Below are 21453 nucleotides of genomic sequence, written 5' to 3'. Positions count from 1 at the left end.
AAATAAGTGACGAACAGAAAATGTGACACTAATAAGCTTAGATGGGAGGGGAAAGAGTAAAACCCAAAGGATTTAAGAGTTAGAGATGAGATTGTGTGTGTATGTGTGTGTGTGTGTGCGCGCGCGCGTGTGTGCGTGCGCACATGTCTTGTATTTAAGCTACAGGACACTTGTGTTTTGTATACAGAATGTAAGTTATGATCCTGGGCTCTAGAGTCCGATTTCCTGCATTCATATCTGGGCACTGCCACTTTGAGCTTTGTGGCCTTAGATAAGTTACTTAATTTCAATGCCTCAGTTTCCCCATCACTAAAAAAGGAATGATAATCAGGTTTTGAGAATTAAATGAGATAATCCAGTGTAGGTGCTTAGAGTTCCTAGAACACAGTATTCCTCAAAAATGTTAACTGTTAATGTTATTACTAGCTAGAAAATATTTAAGATTTAATCATTTTATTATTTATTTCTAAGTGTTTGCCTTAAATATACTCATTTCAGTTATGTGATTTTTCAACTTCAAATTATTAACTGTTTTGACCCCATGCTATATAATAGGAGGAAGTCCGCTTACTTAATTTTTTTCCTACCTTCTCTCTTCCTTCTCAACTTTTGTTAATTATAACATTTGTTTATCAGATACTTATAATATTTAATGTTTATTTTATGACTATAACTTTCATGGTTGTTTTAGTCTTAATTCTACAGTTTAATGGTGGGTTCAAAGCTTGATACCAGTTCTTGTGCCATAACCTCTGTATTCATCTCTTGGTTGTGAAGTTGTTTTTCCTGGAATTTCTTCAAGAAAGGCTCGTGGAAACTATATTTCTCAAATTCTGGCAAGTTAAAATGCGTCTTTGTTGTCTTTATACTTGAATGATAATATGGTGGGTTATGTTTCTAGATGTCGCTTCCTTTCCTTGAGAAATTTTTCATGCTTACTTTACTATTCTCGACATTCATGCTAGATAGAGGTCTGAAAACAGCCTGAATTTTGGACTCTTTTCATGTATTTTTGCAAACTACATTCACAAGAAAAACATCCTTTGGGCAATCAACTAAATGTTTATTATTTATTGGACCTTTCCAGTGTCCACCCTACTGTATAAACATCAAGAGTTTCAGCTTCTTTGAACTTCAGCAGGATTTTACTATAATATGGCTGAGCATTGACTCCTTTATCAGTATTACTTAGGATGAGGCATGTCTTTTCAATCATGAGATTCAGTGTCATTTAAAATAATTGAAATAATGGGTATCAGTTAAGCATATGTTGGATCTTCTTTGCCTGTTATAGTTATCTTTCATATCTTAGTCCTAAAAATATTAAGCCTTTTGGCTTATTTCTGCTTCTTTTTATTTTCTTCATCCTGTAATCAGTGTCTTCTTGTATTTTCAGCAGCCTGTCTTTTCCTGTTTGCTGCTTCTATTTAGATTACCTTTCTGAGATGGTGTTACTTTTACTTCTACTTTGGGTTTTGCCAGCTCATATTTCATCTTATTCTCTGGTCTTGTCTTTTCTCTGAGCTCTTTCTCGTGAGCTTTGTTTTTTACTCTTGTTTTTCCAGAAATGACGACTATCTTAGATTTTTAAAAATCATGGTGTTTTTTTTTAATCACAATTTTTGTTTTCTTTTTGACAGTCTTTTTCTGGTGATTTTTCTTCACTTGCCATTCATTTTTTCTTACTATCTTTTTTTTTTTTTCTTTGTATTTTACATAGATCCTGTTTTACTTCTTTTTAATCAGTACTTTTCTTCCAATGACGAATGTTCCTCTTGGATCATCTCTGTGCCTGGGAATTGATAATGAAGGACCAAGGCTAACTGGTGTTCTTCTTGGGCTGTGTGTGCAAATGAGTTATTTTAGCCTTTCCTTCTTACCAGATAAAAGCTTCACTATGAGGAGTTTCACTATAGAGAATCTCCCCTGATTCTGCCTCACTGACTAGATGCTCTCTTTGAGTAAAGTTTGTATGATTTCTTCTTCATATCTACTTACTCTGCTTCTTGAGACCTCCTTCCAAGAAAATTCCGGCCTTCTATCTGCATTTATTCCAGGTGTCAAATGGTAGATTGTTGTCTTTATCTCTCAGGATATGTCTATTAACTGAGAGCTATGAACCCATGGCACCTCTGTAGTTTTAGGTATATTCTGATAAGGTTGTCGAGCACCATTACTTTTGTCAGTCTTTCCTGATATCATGCTTTTGATATTACAGATGACTATTTAATTTTGGTTCATTTTGCATTTTGGTTTCATAATATTCTTTTGATTTTTAAAGAAGAGAAGGGGAGATTGCTATCTTGACTCTGGGCTTAAAACTGGAAGACCTATAATTTATGATTCTTTGTAAAAATCTTTCTTGATATGTATCCTATTATATGCTTTAGAATATATAATATAGTGACTTTTCTGAATAATACTTCACTGATCAGTAGTTGACAGTCATTCTATTTTATATGTAGTAGCAAACTGCACTGTCCTAAGAACGTTTGATACTAGATACTTCATTTTCATAATTTTCATTAGCCCATGTTAACTATTACTAACTTTGTATTGATTTCTCAATTGTAGTCAAGTAAAGGAGAATTGACTGCACTTTTACATCAGCTTCAAGAAAAAGACAAATTACTTGCTGCTCTGAAGGAAGACGGCACTGCTATGAAGGATCGGTGTAAGCAGCTAACCCAGGTGAAGACATTCTTGTATTTAAAATATATACTTTCTGAATTTCTGATTACACCTATAGATAACTTTAAGATTGCTTGCCTTTTTGTATTTTGATAATTAATATTTGTTCTACAAGTTCATAATACTTGCAACAGAAAATGAAATCACCATTTAAAGATTTGACTTCTTACTTTCTCTTATTCCAAACTTCCATTTTGCTGTATACATATATCCTTATCTCTTCCTCTAGGAAAGAGACTTATTTTTTTCTCTTCTAGGCTATTTTATTTTGGACCTTTTCTGTACAAGAGCGGTAGTATCTGCAAATTATGGAGAATTAACTTTTCTTTAAAAATGTTATTTCTTATAGTCAAGTTAGAATGTAGGATTTATTCCAGGTTCTGGTCTAACTCTTAGACAAGAAAGTGCATTTGAAATAAGAGTAAACAGAACAGCAGTGTTTATGAAGGGAACTGGTATAAAGAGAAGGTAAGATGTAGAAGACAGTGGTTTTTTTTTTCAACCTTCGACTTGGTTTTCAAGTAAGTACTTATTTTAGAATTCACGATTGTTTTACTGACATCACTTTTGCTGATGTTAAAAATGTTTTCTTATTATAGCCTTGTACTTATTTTTTTTAATAACAAAGTTATTTATAATTATTTTTCTGATGTATTTTATAGGAAATGATGACAGAGAAAGAAAGAAGCAATGTGGTTATAGCAAGGATGAAAGATCGGATTGGTGCATTAGAAAAGGAACATAATGTATTTCAAAACAAAATTCATGTCAGTTATCAAGAGACTCAACAGATGCAGATGAAGGTATATTTTCATTCTTTGAAAACAAAATGAAATGTTTGCATTCATTTCATTAGCAAAATTTTAAGTGCCTGATATGTGCAAGGCCCTATACTGGGCCATGGTATAATGGCTAGTTAAACTGGCTCCCTCCCTAAGTAAGCAACTTTTGTAGATGGGGATGAGGTGGAGGGGCTGGAAACTGACAAGTAAATACTCGTTTACGATAGAGGTAAACATTGAGTGATTTGGAACAGTGGAGATGGGAGGTAGATGAGATAAGGATTGATAGAAAATACTTAGAAGTGATATGCGGACTGTATTGAATCTTTTGAAACAATTGGGCATTGGCAGTTGAGTGAATGAAGGAGTGGGCACTGGTTATAAGAGGTTATTACTTGGTGTGATTCCTTAGTCTCATTCCTAGAAATGATAGTTCAGTGGGTCTGTTATGGGACCCAAGATTGAGCTTTTTAATGAATGCACTACAGATTGTCTAGTGATAATTAGTGAGAAATACAGTAAGACTTGTGGTATTTGGAAGTCAGGGTTGGACTGTAGAAGAGAAGATCTAGAGAAGTAAGTAGAGGTCCTTGTCTTAAAGGGCTTTGTATAACTGAAGACTGGGGAGCCAGTGGAGTTTAAGCAACCCAGCAATGCGATTATATTAGTATTTAAATTATTACTTTCGCAGCATTGTGAAGAATGGAACACAGGATAGTTGGTAGGTTTTGCAGGAATTCAAGAGAACAAGCACCTGAAATTAGATGTTGCCAATGAGAGGATGAGTTTGAGTGATATCAGAAGAGTTGGTAGATAGGGATTTGGTGGTAGAGTGCAGGTGAGTGGGAGAGAGAAGTGATAATGAAGGAAAACTTTTAAGGTTTTGGCCTAAGTGACCTTCTGTCTCTCGTTTGTACTTTCACCTGTCTTTCAACATTTCAGACGGTTTGGTCTTTTCCATGTATCACCTATTTCCATGATTCCAGTTAGATCTGGCCCAGTGATTTTCGTTTGTCTTTTCTTTTCCTTCTTTCGTTTCTTTTTGAGATTCAGTTATCATCTTTATTACTGATAAATAGATTTTTCGAAGAACATTGTTTGGGTCTACTTGTGAAATGAGCTTGTAATACGCCCCCTAATGGAACATTCTGGACTAGAGTTTTTTTTTAAATTATTTCTGTAGCTGGCCAATGCTTCAGTTTGGAAGCTCTTGTCATCACCTTAGATTTAACATATGTCTGAAATCAAATCCTTGCTTTTGATAGATTGGTTTTTATTTTCCAATATTGAGGCATTATTATCTTTATGCTTGAATCCTTTGACTTTCTCTTGCCCAGTCCATGATTTATTCTGAAATCTTAAAGATACTTTATTTTTAGTTACTTTTGCATTCAGTTCTTAGACATCATCTTAGTTTATTATTTCATAGTAACATAGTTATAGCACCTTCTTAACAGGTCTCTCATTTTCATTCCAACATGTAATTAGTACCAGATTTTTGTTTATAAAATATTACCTTGATCACATTGCTTGTCTGCTGAAAAATGTTAAATTATTCTCCAGCACTATCAAAGTTCATATGCTTCCATGGAAATACACTAACAGCAAAAAAGAAGTGAATGACTTTGTTTCAGCTTCTTACCCTGTCACTGCTTTCATTTGGCCCAGTCTTCTATCTTACCAACCCCTAGCCATTTGAAATATTTTCCCCCATAAATCAAGTTGTTGAAGAATTGATTTTTCTAGCTTCAACTGATATTTTTTTTTCTTAATTACTACTTATTATTCATTTGAAAATTAGCCACGTATTTGTAGCAACATCTTTTATTGAAGGTGAAAGATGTTGAAATGCTTAATCATTTTTTTTACTTGATTGCTTATAGAGGCCAGGATATGGATTCCATATAATAAGTTCTCTGGAAAATAGAAACACATACTTTAATTTCTCTTAATACATTTACTAAAAATTAATTCACATATTGAAGTAAGACATATCCTTATGGGGACATAATATTCAGTGTTATCTTTTGATTTCTGTAATTCTGAAATAAAAAAATTAGAGGCCAGACTATTTTAGCATGCAGATTTTTGTGTAATGAATTTGTTATCTGTTTGGTTATAGCTCAATTTGTAATTTAAAATTAATGTGTCAAACATATTTTTAAACCTTTTATTACCAAAATCTTTCATTAGAAAATATTAACGTAAAATTGACATAGGATCAAGACAGGCTTTATTCTGTATGAGTCTATTGGGTAGGAAAGAAGTCTTCAATCATCTTTCAGTTCTGAAACAGTATCTCTGTGTATTTATTTTGTATTTCAAATATGATAACTGCTAGCATCTACTTACATTCTTGAATGCTGTGGCAGCTTGTATTTAGTTTGCATTCATCATTATCAAAATGTAATTCATCATTTAAATTTGTTTATATTTATTTGAGAAGGATGGTACATACTTCATTGTCTTGTTGCTTTTTACATTGTTTTCATAATAAAATATCTTTTAAAGTTAGCTTTGGCAGTCATTACTTTCTAAATCTTACATTTGTAAAATAATTTTAGTTCCAGCAAGTTCGTGAGCAGATGGAGGCAGAGATAGCTCACTTGAAGCAAGAAAATGGCATACTGAGAGATGCTGTCAGCAACACTACAAACCAACTAGAAAACAAGTATGTTTCCAAATGCTTTATTTTTAATTGAATGGCAGAGTATTTTCTTGAATCATCAAAATGACATTTGATAGTAATTGGGTAGACTTTGTTTTCTTACATTTGTTTCTAACATGAGTTAATTTTCAAAAACATTTCTCTTGCTGTGTGAGGAACCTCTTCAGCTAAACTGTATGATAAATACAGTGCCACCAGTAGACTAGTGTACAAATTATGAGATTTAATTTACAAGGTTTCAACCATCTATCCCCTTTAATAGTAGTTTTCTAATTTCATTATTTGGAAGAGCATCTGGCATGTCAGTTAAAAAAGCACATATTTGAGTCTTACCCCTAAAAGATTATGATTCAGTGGCTCTGAGGTGGATCCCAGTAACCTAAGACACATTCATCTGATAGTTATGTAGTCGGCTCTGGGCTGTACTTTGAGAAACAGTGCCCTAGAGAAAACCAGTAGCGTGCTTATGCAGAATAAACCCTGACTGGTTGATTTTAATAGATTTTCGGAACATCAGTTTGAGGGTAACACCCTTGCTTCTATTTATGTGTGTGGTCATCCATTTTTTTTGATTATATTACAGTGATTTTAGAATTTGTGTTATTGTTATCAGAATGATTTAGAGGTTACACTCAACCAAACTTCATTTTAGTAGTCACAGCTTTTTAAGTTGGCTATCAGTGGAATTACTAACTCAGCAAAAGTAATTTAAAATACGTTTTGTTTATCTATTTTTTATATGGGTTTGTAATAATGGAAGGATCCTAATCCAGTTACTATTTTCAGGCAGTCTGCTGAACTAAATAAACTGCGCCAGGATTATGCCAGATTGGTGAATGAGCTGACTGAGAAAACAGGAAAGCTACAGCAAGAGGAAGTCCAAAAGAAGAATGCTGAGCAAGCAGTTACTCAGTTGAAGGTGATATATTTCTATCTTTATTTATCATTTCATAAATAATGTAGATATTCAATTCAGTGATCTAAATGTGTATATAGATTTGAGAAATGTAGTTTGAGGCTTAATGGGACCTATATAAGTGCTCTGCCTATACAGAAATGTGTCCACTAATAAAAGAATTGAATATAGGCTTGCGTTTGAAGTTAAAGACTGAAGATATGAAAAATGAAATTAGCTGATTTATTGTATATGTAGAGGTTAGAGTCTACCTATATAAGGCAGAAATCATGTAATTAAAATTATCTTCATCATCACTTATCATTCATAACTTGGATTTCTTAGTAAGTTTAGTAAATCCTATTTTTCTTCCAGCATTAGGAGAGGCGGTTTTTCTTTGTATGAGCGTAAAACCAGGTAATGCTCTGGTAGCTTTCACTTGAGCCATAGTCTACAAAAATCACACTTTTTTAGATATCAGAATTTATCTTAGACACTTGGTACCGCAAGATGCTCACACTGCGAAGAGATTCATGGGGTTGCTCAGACTGACAGAGAGGAATAGAATTGTTTCTTTTGAACTTTATAGCATGTGCGCATTGAGTAGAATGATGAGTAGAAATGTCTCTTTCTCCTTTTACTGAGGAGAGGATTTGTTGAATGTATAGTTCAGTTTGTTTAAGTTAAGTGTATTAGACAGATTCCTACCTAGTTATTTGATACAGTCATACCTTGATACTGGTTCCAGAGTTGTAAGGATTAAAGGGGCTTCGGGAATAATTGAATATGGAAAAAAGTGTAATTTATGGTATCTTGAAGTTTTCATGGATCCCTGTGGGAGATTGATATAATTATTCCTTCTTTTAATATTTGTCTTACTGGTGTGTTTACTGCTGGCATTTATAAATATAGAAGTTCTCTGTGGATATGGATAAGTGGATGTGTGACACTAAAGATTAAAATGTGCTATACCTCAAAATATAAATTTTAGGTACCTACAGAGATGTAGCAATACAGATACCATCCTATCTTTTGAAAGCCTATCAGCCGAAGGAAGATTAATGGAAAAATAGATTATAGTTAAGTGGATCAGATATATACATAGTAGTAGCTATACTGATTTCACTGGCACAAATATTGTTTCTGACATAACCTCTAATCTGTAAATCCTGTATATCAGAGGGTAGAATGGCTATGGCTGATAATATCTGTACATGTTCTCAGGCTAGGCATATCTACCTGTCTTATTAAAATGTAGGATACTAGTTGTTGGAATAAGCAGTCTTATGACACAATAGTAAAGGTAGAAGATACTTTAAAAAAAAAAAATTAGATCTGTGTTTGTATTGACTAATCCTTTCTCCAGGTTCAACTACAAGAAGCTGAGAGAAGGTGGGAAGAAGTCCAGAGCTATATCAGGAAGAGGACAGCAGAGCATGAGGCAGCACAGCAAGGTAAGGGGAAGAGGTATTCGTGTAAATTTAGTACATAATTCTGGGTAAAATTTTTTCTTTCTGTATGTGGAGAAAGTATAATTTGGCATTTTGGTTATAGCTCAAAAATAGCTTTTACATTTCACAGTACTTCTATTTCTTTAACATTTCTTAGGGTTTTAAAAATAAGCACTCTACTAGCTTTGTCTAAAGCGTTAATTTGCAGATAAAATTATAGTCCATAATAGGGTAATGGAGCCTAGCTGTGTGTATTTCCTTTCTGTAGTTATATTTATTTATTCCCTTTAGTTTCTTGATCAGCTCTTCATTTTATTTTTTGCTTCTAAGGAGGGACTCACTTCCTATATTGTGAAGAGAAAAAAACATTGAGAGCTGCCTACTACTTAAATACTCTTTCACTACTTATTTTTTCAAAATAATTTTTTAATTTTTCATTTACAGTTGGCATATAATATTATATTGGTTTCAGATGTACAACATAGTGATTAGACATTTATGTAATTTGTGAAGTGATTACCCTGATAAATCTAACCATCTGATACCTTACATAGTTATTACAATATTATTGACTATATTCCTTATGCTATACTTTACATCCCATGACTCTTTTGTAACTACCAATTTGTATTCCTTAATTCCTTACGCCTTTTCATTTATCTCCCCAACCCCCCTTCCATCAGGCAACCCTCAAAATATTCTCTGTGAGTTTTTTTCTGTTTTGTTTATTTTTTTTCCTTAGATTCCACATGTAAATCAAATCATATGCCATTGGTCTCTATCTCTCTTATATCACTCAGTCCAATACCCTCTAGGTCCATCCATGTTGTTGCAGATAGCAAGATTTCATTATTTTTTATGGCTGAGTAATATTCCATTGTATATATGTACCATCTCTTCTTTATCCATTCATCTATTGATGAACACCCAGGTTGCCTCCAAATCTTGGGTATTGTAAATAATGCTGCAGTGAACATATGGATGTACGTGTTCCTTAGAAGTAGTGTTTTGGGTTTTTTTTGGATAAATACCCAGAAGTGGGATTACTGAGTCCTTCTTTGTCTCATGTTGTAGCTTTTGTTTTAAAGTCTGTTTTGTCTGGTATAAACATTACTACCCTAGCTTTTTTTTTTTTTTTCATTTTCATCCCTTTACTTTCCGTCTTTGTGTATCTTTTGATCTGAAATGAGTCTTTTGTAAGCAGCATATGTAAAGATCTTGTTTTCTGACCCATTCAGGCACCCTGTCTTTTGATTAGAGCATTTAATCTATTTACATTCAAAGTAATTGTTGATTGGTATGTAGTTACTGCCATTTTATTATTCATATTTTTAATCCTCTTTCTCCTTTCTTCTTAAATCCTTCTAACATTTCTTATGATACTGGTTTGGCGTTGATGAACTCCTTTAGCTTTTTCTTGTCTGGGAAGCTCTTTATCTGTCCTTTGATTCTAAATGATAGCTTTGCTGGGTAGAGCAATCTTGGTTGTAGGTCTTTGCTTTTTATCACTTTGAATATTTCATGCCAGTCCCTCTGGCCTGCAAAGTTTCTGTTGAGAAATCAGTTGACAGTCTTATGGGAGCCCCCTTGTTGGCGCTTTTCTCTTGCTTTTAAGATTCTCTCCTTGTCTTTAATCTTTGGCATTTTAATGATGATGTGTCTTGGTGTCGGCTTCTTTGGGTTCATCTTGTTTGGGACTCTGTGCTTCCTGGGTTTGTATGCCTATTTCCTTTGCCAGGTTAAGGAAGTTTTCTGTTGGTATTTCTTCAAATAGGTTTTCAATTCCTTGTTCTGTCTCTTCTCCTTCTGGTACTCCTGTGATGAGAATGTTGTTATGCTCGATGTCGTCTCAGAGGCCCTTTACACTATGCTCATTTTGCTGGATTCTTTTTTCTTGTCACTGTTCTGATTGGATCTTTTCTGCTATTTTATCTTCTAAATCACTGTTTCGGTCCTCTGCTTCATCTAATCTACTGTTAATCGACTACCTCTAATGTAGTCTTCATTTCAGTTATTGTATGCATTTTTGACTGGTTCTTTTTTATGTTTTCTACCTCTGTTTTTTATGTTTTCTATCTCTTTGTTAAAGTTCTGAGTTCCTGTACTCTTTCCCTACGTTCATTGAGCATCCCTAGAACAAATGTTTTGAACTTTGCATTTGGTAGATTGCTTGTCTCCATTTTGTTGAATTCTTTGTTCTTTTCTTTCATGTGGGACATGTTTCTTTGTCTCCCCATCTTGGCTGCCTCCCTGTGTGTGTGTGTTTGTTTTTTAATTAGGTAGGGCTCCTGTGTCTTTGGATATAGAGTTCTGGGTTGGAAATAATTTTGCCCACAGAATTTTGAAGGCATTAATTCAGTCAGTGTTTTAGCTTTTACTCTTGCTGGTAAGAAATATCATGCTCATCTGTGTTCTTACTCTGGACATTACCATTTTATATTTAATTTCCAGGAGCTCTTTTGTAAATTGTGTTCCATTCTTATATTAGTGTCTTGTTATGGAAGTAACATTTTACTTTTCTTAAAACTTATGTAACACACACACACACACACACACACACACACACAAATACACATTTCCTCTTTTCTTCTATATTTGCTACTCTATCCTTGATGGTAGTGGTCTGTGTCCTATCCCTGTCATGCGTGTTGTGTCTCCTCTCCAATCCTCCACTCATGCCCTTGACTTTTGGACTTGATTGTGTTATGGGGCCATGAGGCAGCTTTCATAATACCTGGTATCTCTGTTTCCTGAGCCATTCTAGGTTTCTGGAACATTTTCCCTTTCCTCGTCTCTGCCAAATTAGTGATTATCCATCTCTCCATTCATTTTATCTTAATTTCTTGATTTGGAGTTATATTTATTTTCTGATTGTAGCAAAGACTGTTTGTTTCTCATTTTTTATTGTTGTTTTGGGGTTATTGCTATGAAGAGAACCAGACAGAAAAGTTTTACATTTTACACTGAGACATTTGCCAGCCTTTCTCTGTTTTTCAGGTAGAAGAGTACAGAGAATTTATAAGAAATTCACTAAGTAACTTACTAAAATACTAAACAATCTTTGGGGAAATAAAGAATGCTTTTAAAAAATGGTTTAACACTTTTAAACATCCATGTACTATTCATTTAACACATTTATTGAATATGTACTGTTGTACCAAGCCTTAGGCACAGCTCTGGATATAGAGAAAAAGCAATCTGATTTCAGAAAGCTGGGAGAGGTGATGAATTAGTACAGTGTGGTAGGTACAGTGATTAAAGGTAAGCATTGGCTATTCACAGAAGTCATATGCAGGAAGGGAAACAGAGGAGAGATTCAAAGCGGCTTTCCTAGCGAAGGTAATGCCTACAATTAAAGATGGGTGGCAGTCACCAGGCAAAGGAAGAGACCTTTGTAAGATGCAGTATTTTGTTACAGATTTACAGAGTAAATTTGTGGCCAAAGAAAATGAAGTACAGAGTCTGCATAGTAAGCTTACAGATACCTTGGTATCAAAACAACAGTTGGAACAAAGACTAATGCAGTTAATGGAATCGGAGCAAAAAAGGGTGAACAAAGAAGAGTCTCTACAAATGCAACTTCAGGTATCTAATTTTCTCTCTTTTAAAAAATAAAAGTGGGCAGTGTTGGATGTGTCTTTGTAGAAGAGAGGATAGTCTACCTTATCCTATTTCTGGAGTGATGATAAATAATTATAACTTAACCTTTGAGCACATGTCACAGTATGGTTTGTTTGAATATGTACTCGAAGATGTTTTCATAGCCTTACACTTTCTGTATTAGGAATAACGCAACATATTCTTAATTTCTACTTTGTAAATTAACTCTCAATAAAGAATGCCTAATTATTATTTTAAAATGCCTTTTTAAAGATAAAGAGATGTATCTGTAACTCACTTTTTTCATATGCATTGGTATATTTGTTAACAGCAAACTTCCCCCCACCCCCTCTTCTTTTTGGTTACTGTTTATGAAAGGATATTTTGGAGCAGAATGAGGCTTTGAAAGCTCAAATTCAGCAATTCCATTCCCAGATAGCAGCTCAGGTAATGGTGCTTTCTTATTACTTATCATTATTAATAGTTTTCTAGCTGTGTAAATAGTCATCTGTGTGCCTGTTGAGAGCCAAGCACGAGATTGAAAATTGAGAGTCTAGTTAGTCAACATTGATGATCCTGATTGAAAATTGAGAGACTAGTCAGTCAACATTGATGATCCTGAGTGCTAAATATTCTGATAATACAGTTCTATGGGAAAACACTTAAGAAATCCAAATCCAGCTAATGGAGAGGTGAGTTAGAGAGTTTTTACCATAGGAGGAACTAGAGGAATTGGCCAAATGTGTCAAGAAGAGTAATCTATGTCTTAAAAGTGTTTACTAAATATTGACTAGCTGTAAGGGAAAACTTTATATATACTCAAGGTAATAACAGTATGTTAACCATTGCTCTCAGATTATGTCCGCAAAAGGATCAGTTTAAGGTTTAGTGAGTGGGGAAACCTTCCAAAGTTTTGCAAGTAGTATTGTAAGACTTGTTTTTCTCGGGCAGCATTGTTAATGTAACATGATAGATACATAAATGTAGATAGATATAGATATATAGAGTCTTCAGAATATAAAAAGTACAATGTTTAGAAAAAAGAAAAAAACGTATGAGATATTTAACTTGTTTCCATAATGTACATACTGAGAATTTCTATTTCACTTGTTCAACTTTAAAATTTTAGATTTTGTAGAAAAAGTATAATCTTAAAATAGAAGTCACTTTTCTGTATAAAAAGTAGCTTTAATGTTAAAACCTTGTTTTTAAGAATCAGGCAAGTTCAAAGTCCTAAAACTTTGAGATCGCAAACATTTTTTTTTCTAATTATTTTTTTGGTGGAAACTATTGTCTCATATTAATTGGGAAGAATTATTTAATATAGGAAAAGATGTTTGTGTATGGATGTATATGTAAATCACCAATTCAGATTGGATTGAGATCTTATTAGCTGAGAGGTAGCTCTAGAGAATTTATCAGGAATTAAATACTTAAAGAGTAATATAAATATCTTTTAAAAAGTAAAGATGAGCATAGGTATTATCAATCTGTTTAATTGTTGACTAAATCATGAACTCAATCATTTCATTATTGGAAGTTGTTACTAAAGAAAAGAAAGAGGCACAGGGATGAAAAAATGGACTTTGTGGTTGTTTTTCCTATGTTTTGTTGCTTGTTATATAGTTTTAAGGCTCATCAACTTCTTTTATTTAAAATGTCTTATAATATGTAATTCCCTAATACTGGTTGTTGGTGATCAAATTTGCTTTCAGAATAATAGCTACTATTTATTGAACACTCATCACGGGCCAGATACTGCCTTAACAACTTTGTATACATTAATTTCTTTTAATTTTTAAAGCTCTGTTGTGATTATTGTACAACTTTAAAACTTTCTCTTAAATGCTTTTATGTTGACTCTGTTTTTCTTTCTTAGACCTCTGCTTCAGTTCTAGCAGAAGAATTACATAAAGTGTAAGCCTGCTTTTCTACACTTCTCTTATAATTGCTTAGTCACCATTAACTTATACCTGTTAGATTCAACACATGATTAACTCTATATTCTAACTTGTTCAGAAAATACTCTCAACTAGATTTGGAGCAACTTTTGCTCTTTTTCATCTCCTTCAGTGAGTTGGTTTCCTAAAGATTTCATGTTTTGTGTTTATATGTCTTCATCATAAAAAGAGTTGGGGAATTTTTTTTTATTTGAACTTTAGCAGTTATATAGAAAAGATAATTGTGATTTCAAATCAGTGTAAGTAAATTAGTTTTTGTGTCTAATAAGTAGTTGTAGCTGATCTGTATTTAACTGTATCGGTGGTATACTCAAAACAAAGTTCTGAGTTTTTTGTGTATTGTGTGATTGTATAGACGTGGATCACTTGAGTTCAGAAGCCCTGCAGTATGGTTTTGACATTGCCAGGCTTACAAGCTTAAAAAAAAAATTACTACTTTGACTTCAAGTTTTAAAATAAGGGTAGGTGTTTTTAGGAGTTGTAGTAAAATGACAGGGGCTGTAAAATCGGAAGATACTTTTATGTGAGAAACCACTTAAGTAAGGATGATCATATTTAAGGCTTTTAATCCTTTGTGATTTGACTTCTAAATGTTTATTAAATGTACAAATGTATTTCTTGTTAAAGGATTGCAGAAAAGGATAAGCAGATAAAACAGACTGAAGATTCTTTAGCAAATGAACATGATCATTTAACAAGTAAAGAGGAGGAACTTAAGGTACAGTAATTATTAAATGGCTGCAGTATTTTATAGGCATCGAATTACCCTGATTTTATAATCAGTACAAATGTCTATGAAGAATGGAAAATACTCTAGAATTCATTTGAAAGATATCTCTTTTCTAAACTACAAAATACCTTTTTGCTCTCTAAGAAGAAAAGTTAAAAGGATTTTTCTCATAATAATTTGGGAAATGTGCTAAATAACAGGAATTGATGGTTTCTCTTTCTGATTTAAGAAATTGTGATTTGAGACCCTTGGAGACCTTTGCTTAAGTAGAAGAGATGTTTTATAAACTTAAAAATCAGTTGTATTAAATATTTCTAGTTCTGTTTTTCCTTCTTGTTCTAGGATATACAGAATATGAATTTCTTATTAAAAGCTGAAGTGCAAAAATTACAGGCCCTGGCAAATGAACAGGTAGATCTTTATTACTTTCAAGCATTTACCTGAGAATTTTAGTTCATCTACACTTACGTTTTATCAGTACTGCAAGCCCTAATTTTACCCATGTAGATAGTAAATATAGTAGTTATTTGTGTCTGGTTGCATGGTGTGTCGTTGAAAGCCTCTTCTATTTGACTATAACTCTCATGGCCCACCTAGATGTTAATTATTTTCATGTTAGAATTAATGTTTGATCCAATAAATTGATCACTTTTGAGATATTAGAGGAACAATTAAAACATTCTTAATGTGCTGATTTGTTTTAGCCTTCCATTAATTTAAAAAGGATATACATTTTTATTAGGATAAAAGTTGATCAGTGAGAACTACGAAACATTGGACAGCAAAAAGTATTATAGAAATATATTGCTTTACCTTTACTCCAAATATGTGAAAATATAACTCTTTAATATGTAAAAATAATTGAAGGAATAGTTTTGAGTGCTTCCTGAGAAATGATATGATTCTCATCTCATTCTAAACACAGGCTGCTGCTGTACATGAACTGGAGAAGATGCAAAAAAGGTGATTAAAATATTGCTCTACATGGAGCCATTCATACATTTATGCTCAAGTATAATTGCAGAAAGTATTGCTAATAACTGGTAGTTGTATACGTAATTTATGTAAACTTTCTGAATATATGAAGTATTTTAATTGATTTTTTTCTCATAGTATTCATGTTAAGGATGATAAAATAAGATTGCTTGAAGAGCAGCTACAGTGTGAAATTTCAGACAAAATGGAAGAATTTAAGGTGTGTAAGCTCATCAGCTCAGCTGTTTTTGACCAACCTTGTATGGTTCTCAGGTGAAGTGAACCTAGAAATACTACTTTTTATATATGATCACTCTGTAACAGTGTTTCTATAGTTTATTTGAGGGCTTATACAAACAATGAACTTTATCATTGACTTTTTGCCTAGATTATCTTAATTTATTTCTTTTTATAATAGACTTGAAATTCGTTTTGCTCCAACCTTTTCTGTGCAGTTTTTAGTTGGTAGTTTGTGATAGTTTTATCTGACTCCAGTGTTGGTGCAATGCTAGTTTCTGGTCATAGTCAACCAGCTTAAGTATTGTAAGCATTCTGATTGCCAGGGTGCATCTCTGTGTGTAATATGGTATGCTTTCCCCCCGCTTTTATTTAATAGGAATCCTGTAAGCACTCACTTAAATGAGAGCTGAGTTTCTCAGAATCTATTGTCACAAACTGTTAAACTCTTTGAATACACTTTAAACAATTCCAGGCACAGAGTTAACACCATTTTGGGATAAACTACATGACATGAAGTAGGGGGATGTGTTGAAACTATGGTTTTAGAGAGCATTGCACATATACTTTATACTAGTACTGTATATATATACTCTAAAATATATTCATTGAAACTGTGGAAAATGGAGCCATGTGAGATTTGCCTTATTATATCAGTATATAATTCACTTGCCACTTTATTAGTACTTAATTATATGGGTTTGATTTTTTCAAAAACCCATGATTGCTTTGTTACTTTTCTAAATAAAACAATAAATTGAGATTCTTTCTTCCAGATTCTAAATGACCAAAACAAAGCATTACAATTAGAAGTTCAGAAGCTACAGACTCTTATTTCTGAACAGGTAAGGCTTTTCATGAGTTAAAAGGTAGAAATATCCAATACATAACAAGATCTGGGTCTTAAATTGTAACCAGCTCATTTATTTTGAGAAATTTTACTTAAGTATAGGTGTGTCTTTTAATTGCATTTCTGTTCATCTTGTGATTTTCAAATACCTAAAAGAAAGCATATTTTTTCTTCCTGAAAGGAAGCTAATGTTAACTTGTCTATAAACATTTTCCACAACAAAAGAAAGGAAAGAAAAATGTAATAAGATGCATAAACAGAATTTTTAAAGTCATTTTGATATATTTGGCTCTCAGGATGAAAATTCTTAGACTTTTAGAGCCTCTCTTTCTCTAAGGCTGTATGATTTCTTAAGAGAATGAGTTCGAAACCTACTATTAGCACTTAAAATAGGTGATATTGATAACTTTTGCAGAGCTCTCATTCCTAGTTTTTCACATTTTATTTACATCATAAGTTTGGGAGATTTAAAAGGGGAAGTTTATGTATAGTGCTTAGCCTAGTGCTTTGCATAAACAAGGCGTCTTAAGCCTTAATTCCTTTCTCTTAGAATATTTGTTTTCCATCTCATTTCTACCCCCTAGTGCCATAGTTTTTTCTGTATTTATAGTAAGCCATCAAAACTATAGCAGCCTGTATTATACTAAGCAAAGTAAGTCAGACAGAGAAAGATAAATACCATGTGATTTCACATATATTTTGAATCTAAGGAACAAAATAAATGAAGAAACAAAATGAAAACACTCATAGATACAGAGAAAAACTGGCGATTGCCAGATAGGGAGATTGGGGGCTGGGCGAAAAAGGTGAAGGGATTAAGAAGTACAAATTTGTAGTTACCAAATAGTCACTGGGATATAAAGTACAGCATAAGGAATATAGTCAATAATATTGTGATAACTGTGTATAGTGCCAGGTGGTTACTAGATTAATCAAGGGGATCACTTTGTAAATTATATAAATGCCTAACCATTATGCTATACATCCGAAACTAATATAGAATAATATTGAAAGACAACTCTACTTGAAAAATAAAAATAAACACAAAAAACTATAGCAGCCTGACAAAGCATGTCTTCATAAACTAGAGCTCCAGGCAGTGTCCCTTCTATGCCTGTTTCTAAGCATTGCCTTCATACTCTTTCACAGCTCTTCAAATTCCAGTTTTTAAAAATATTCTAGAAAGTCTTGATATTGAATGACACATTAAAACAAGCTTTGCATGTTTCTCTAATACTTTAAAATTTTTGAAACATACTTTTATTAGAAACTGGAATCTAAGTTATTGCAAATGATAGCCACATTTTTGATTTATTTAAAAGAATTATTTGATATAAGTGGAAACTCATTTGGTGGTAACAATTTAAGATTTGCCTTTTGGTCATTCTCAGCATTTTTCTTTTGTTCTGAAAGCTCTTTAAAAAAGACACAAAATAGTATAGAAAGCATATGACTTGTTTTTGATTACAGTTCTGACTTATTTGTCTCACCTTGGCAGACCAAAGAACCGCCATCTCTTTGGCTTTTTTTCTGGTCATTTTTACTGCTATTGCTAATGAAAGAAGAGATGAAAGATTAGTATAATTTTGATTTTTTCGTTTTCACCTTTAACCTCTTTTTACCCAGCAGTCAGAATTCTAAATGACAGTTGAGAGATGAACAGTTTAGTTATGTAAAAAAATGTAGTCTTTTACCCCATGGATTTTTATCCTGGAGGAAAAGATTGAAATTATTGAAGCAGAAACCAAAAATGGTGCCAGGTTGTTGTTTCTTGAGGTGTAGGAAGCAGAAAGACAACAAATGCCAGGTAAGGTGCCTGTTTATACACTAAAAAAGGGAAGGCTCTATTTGGATGTAGGCCTGTGGGTGGATGATGCAAATAAATCAGTTACTAAAAATCTCTATTCAGAATAAAATTTGGTGTGGAGGGGTGGAGGTCCTTATGTGTTTTTGTTTTTGAATATCTTGACTTTTTAGCAGAGGAGCAGCATGAGTTTTTAATTTTTGTTCTAGTAGATTTTTAAGATTTAATGACTGAGATTATTAAGTAAAAACAATAGGAGTAGCAAGTTTTTTCTCTTTGTGTTGCTGCCTGGTTGTAGTTTATTGAAGAATTCATTATTATATAAGATGTAGTTTTGAAAATCATCTAGGGTGGAAAAAATTGAATTAGATAAGAACAATAATGTCTAAAGTAAAACTGTTGGATATATGCTAAGCTGGGTTAATTAAATATTCAATGAGCAATTGACCAAGAATACTTGTTAAACTGTGACCTTGTTAAAGGAAATTCATTTCATTAAATATTTACTAATTGAGTATATGCTACGAACTGTGCTAAATGCTGAGGTTACAGAGATGAATGAGACTTGGTTCCTGTCCTCAAGATTGTGGCTTAGTGTGGAGATAGATGTGTAACACAGAACAGTCTGATGAGTAAAATTCTTGAATTGTGTGTACAGGTTAGGATGAAGAGATAATGAATTCTATTAGGAGAGTGATGGTGAAGAGGCACCAGAGAGAAAAAGGGAACAGCTAAACCTGATTTTGAAAAATGGCTATGAATTTGCCAGACAACTAAAGGGCAATCCAGGCTGAAGGAGATAAGTGTTGAAAGTAATAGCAGTATGTCGCAAAATTGTCATATTCAGAGTATATTGTAGAAGTGCAAAGTATGAGGTGTAAGGAATAGAGATTCACTAGAGCCTAATCATGAAGGACTTTGTGTGTTGTGTAAGGACCGTGAACTTGAGTTAGCACGCGGGTAAGCCATTGAAGGGTGTTGTAAGAATTAGTATTTTGTCTAGCATTTTATGAGTATCACTTGGACTTAATAGTGTTGTCTTTTTTTATTGAGCTATAATTGACATATTAGTTTTAGGTGTATAACACAGTGATATGATATTTGTGAATATTGTGAAATGTGGTGATGTACTTGAATATTTAATTGTACAAAACTAACCCAGCTTAGCATCCAACATTTTTACTTTATACATAGTTAAAAATTTTAAGTCTTTATGTGAGATGGTATATATAAAGATGGACAAAAACCATCTTGATGATTTATAAACTTACTGCATGATTTATTTTTCACAAGTTTATAAACCTGATTTAATGTACTTTTGACAGCTCCTATCTTCTTTCTGATAGTAGGAAAATTTTTTTCCTATTTGGAAGTTCTTCCTATATTCACAGACTAATCATATGGACTAGAGGCAGGGAGATGAATTAAGGTATAATGGTATTTGAGATGAGTAAAGCTGAGTGCCTAACCTAGGGCATTGAAGAAAAGAGGGTTAATTTAGAAATATGTAAGAAGTGGAATCTTGGGATTTGGATTTGACAATGGGAAAATTAATAGTGTTTTTGAAAAATGGTTGTTAGTTTAATTGTTTTACCAACATTATTACAATCGAAATTAGGAGAGAGCAGCTTGGGATGGGTGGAAGAGAATGTTCAAGGGAGAAGACCCCAACCCTGTTTTGTCAGGGTACTTAGCAGCTTGAAGGCCTGAGAACGTTGAGGGGAAGCCCCGCTTCTGGACACACAGGAAATTATGACGGGGGAATTTTGCGTGTATAGGGAGATGGAAGGAGGGGTCAAAGGTAGGGTCCAACTTACATATCATGTTTAAATGCTTTGCAAGGAGAATGTGTTCATGTATTGTTTCTACAATTTACACTCAATTTTAAAATATTCACTGTTCGTCTGGGTGGTGGTTATATAATATTTACATGTTAAAAATTCATTGAGTTGTAGACGTGAGTTGACTATTATAAATGTTACACCTTAGTTTTAAAAGTTAAAAAAAAATTTGTAAAAAGAAAGAACAAAGCCTCCTTCCTGGCCTGCGAGGCCTTAGGACCTTGGATTTTTTAATATTTAAACAATCGAATTAATGTAAGGGAAGTAAGGCAAATTCTCTTCTTATCCTCAATAAGATTTTCTTTTATAGCAGTTAAAAAATTATTCATAATATACTAATTTATTTTGCCAGCCTATTTTGTATTTTATCTTTTTCTGTCTTTTGTATAGCTGCTTTTCTTCTGTCTTGCGTTTTGTAAATTAGATTCTTTAATTATTAGCACTTTAAATATGGATCATCTTCCTAAATTTTGCATCTAACTAAAACTAAACAATTTTCATAGAATTCCATTTGTAAACTAGTTTTACCTCATGCAAACTAGGTCAAATTAAACTTTTTTTTTGGTGATTTTTATTTTAGCCTAATAAAGATGTTGTGGAACAAATGGAAAAATGGTAAGAGGTTAAAATTTTCTTTTTACATTTCAGTGACTCACTATCTCAAAATTTGAGATAACAGTTATTAACTGCATTAATGTAGATTCTTAAAAAAAATTTTGTACTTCATAATGGAAGAGAATGGTGTATGCTATTGATTGATTTGGTTTGGGATTGCATGAGGTTTGTGGGTGTCATGTGGCAGCAATGATTTGTTTAGGCTAACATGTAAGCATGCATTACTTGAACACATTTTACTTATTGGTAAAGAGGAAGTACCCTTAGCCCAGAATCAGAGATCCTCAGAAATGTTTCTAGAATTAAAAGTTTATAAAAAACAATGGACACAAGAATTGATCCATATAAAATAT

General features: G+C 33.0%; 1 protein-coding gene across 5 annotated transcripts in view; it reads left to right on the top strand.

Annotated features, from left to right (window-relative positions):
- The window catches only part of KTN1 (kinectin 1), an 88899-nt gene that overhangs the window by 34524 nt on the left and 32922 nt on the right, over nucleotides 1–21453 (top strand). For all 5 annotated transcript variants that reach the window (XM_039866530.1, XM_039866529.1, XM_039866527.1 and 2 more), the window contains exons 6-19: nucleotides 2575–2691; nucleotides 3354–3494; nucleotides 6038–6144; nucleotides 6928–7060; nucleotides 8403–8490; nucleotides 11906–12072; nucleotides 12466–12534; nucleotides 13967–14004; nucleotides 14676–14766; nucleotides 15121–15189; nucleotides 15704–15741; nucleotides 15892–15973; nucleotides 16767–16835; nucleotides 21066–21100. In XM_039866530.1, coding sequence (XP_039722464.1) covers nucleotides 2575–2691; nucleotides 3354–3494; nucleotides 6038–6144; nucleotides 6928–7060; nucleotides 8403–8490; nucleotides 11906–12072; nucleotides 12466–12534; nucleotides 13967–14004; nucleotides 14676–14766; nucleotides 15121–15189; nucleotides 15704–15741; nucleotides 15892–15973; nucleotides 16767–16835; nucleotides 21066–21100 — 1244 coding nt within the window. The remainder of the gene's footprint in view (nucleotides 1–2574; nucleotides 2692–3353; nucleotides 3495–6037; nucleotides 6145–6927; nucleotides 7061–8402; nucleotides 8491–11905; nucleotides 12073–12465; nucleotides 12535–13966; nucleotides 14005–14675; nucleotides 14767–15120; nucleotides 15190–15703; nucleotides 15742–15891; nucleotides 15974–16766; nucleotides 16836–21065; nucleotides 21101–21453) is intronic.

The sequence above is a fragment of the Pteropus medius genome, unplaced genomic scaffold, assembly GCF_902729225.1.
Source record: "Pteropus medius unplaced genomic scaffold, Ma_sr-lr_union100, whole genome shotgun sequence".
NCBI classification, from domain to species: Eukaryota; Metazoa; Chordata; class Mammalia; order Chiroptera; family Pteropodidae; genus Pteropus; species Pteropus medius.
The sequence above is the reverse complement of the archived record's forward strand: the minus strand, read 5'-3'. Positions and strand labels throughout refer to the sequence as shown.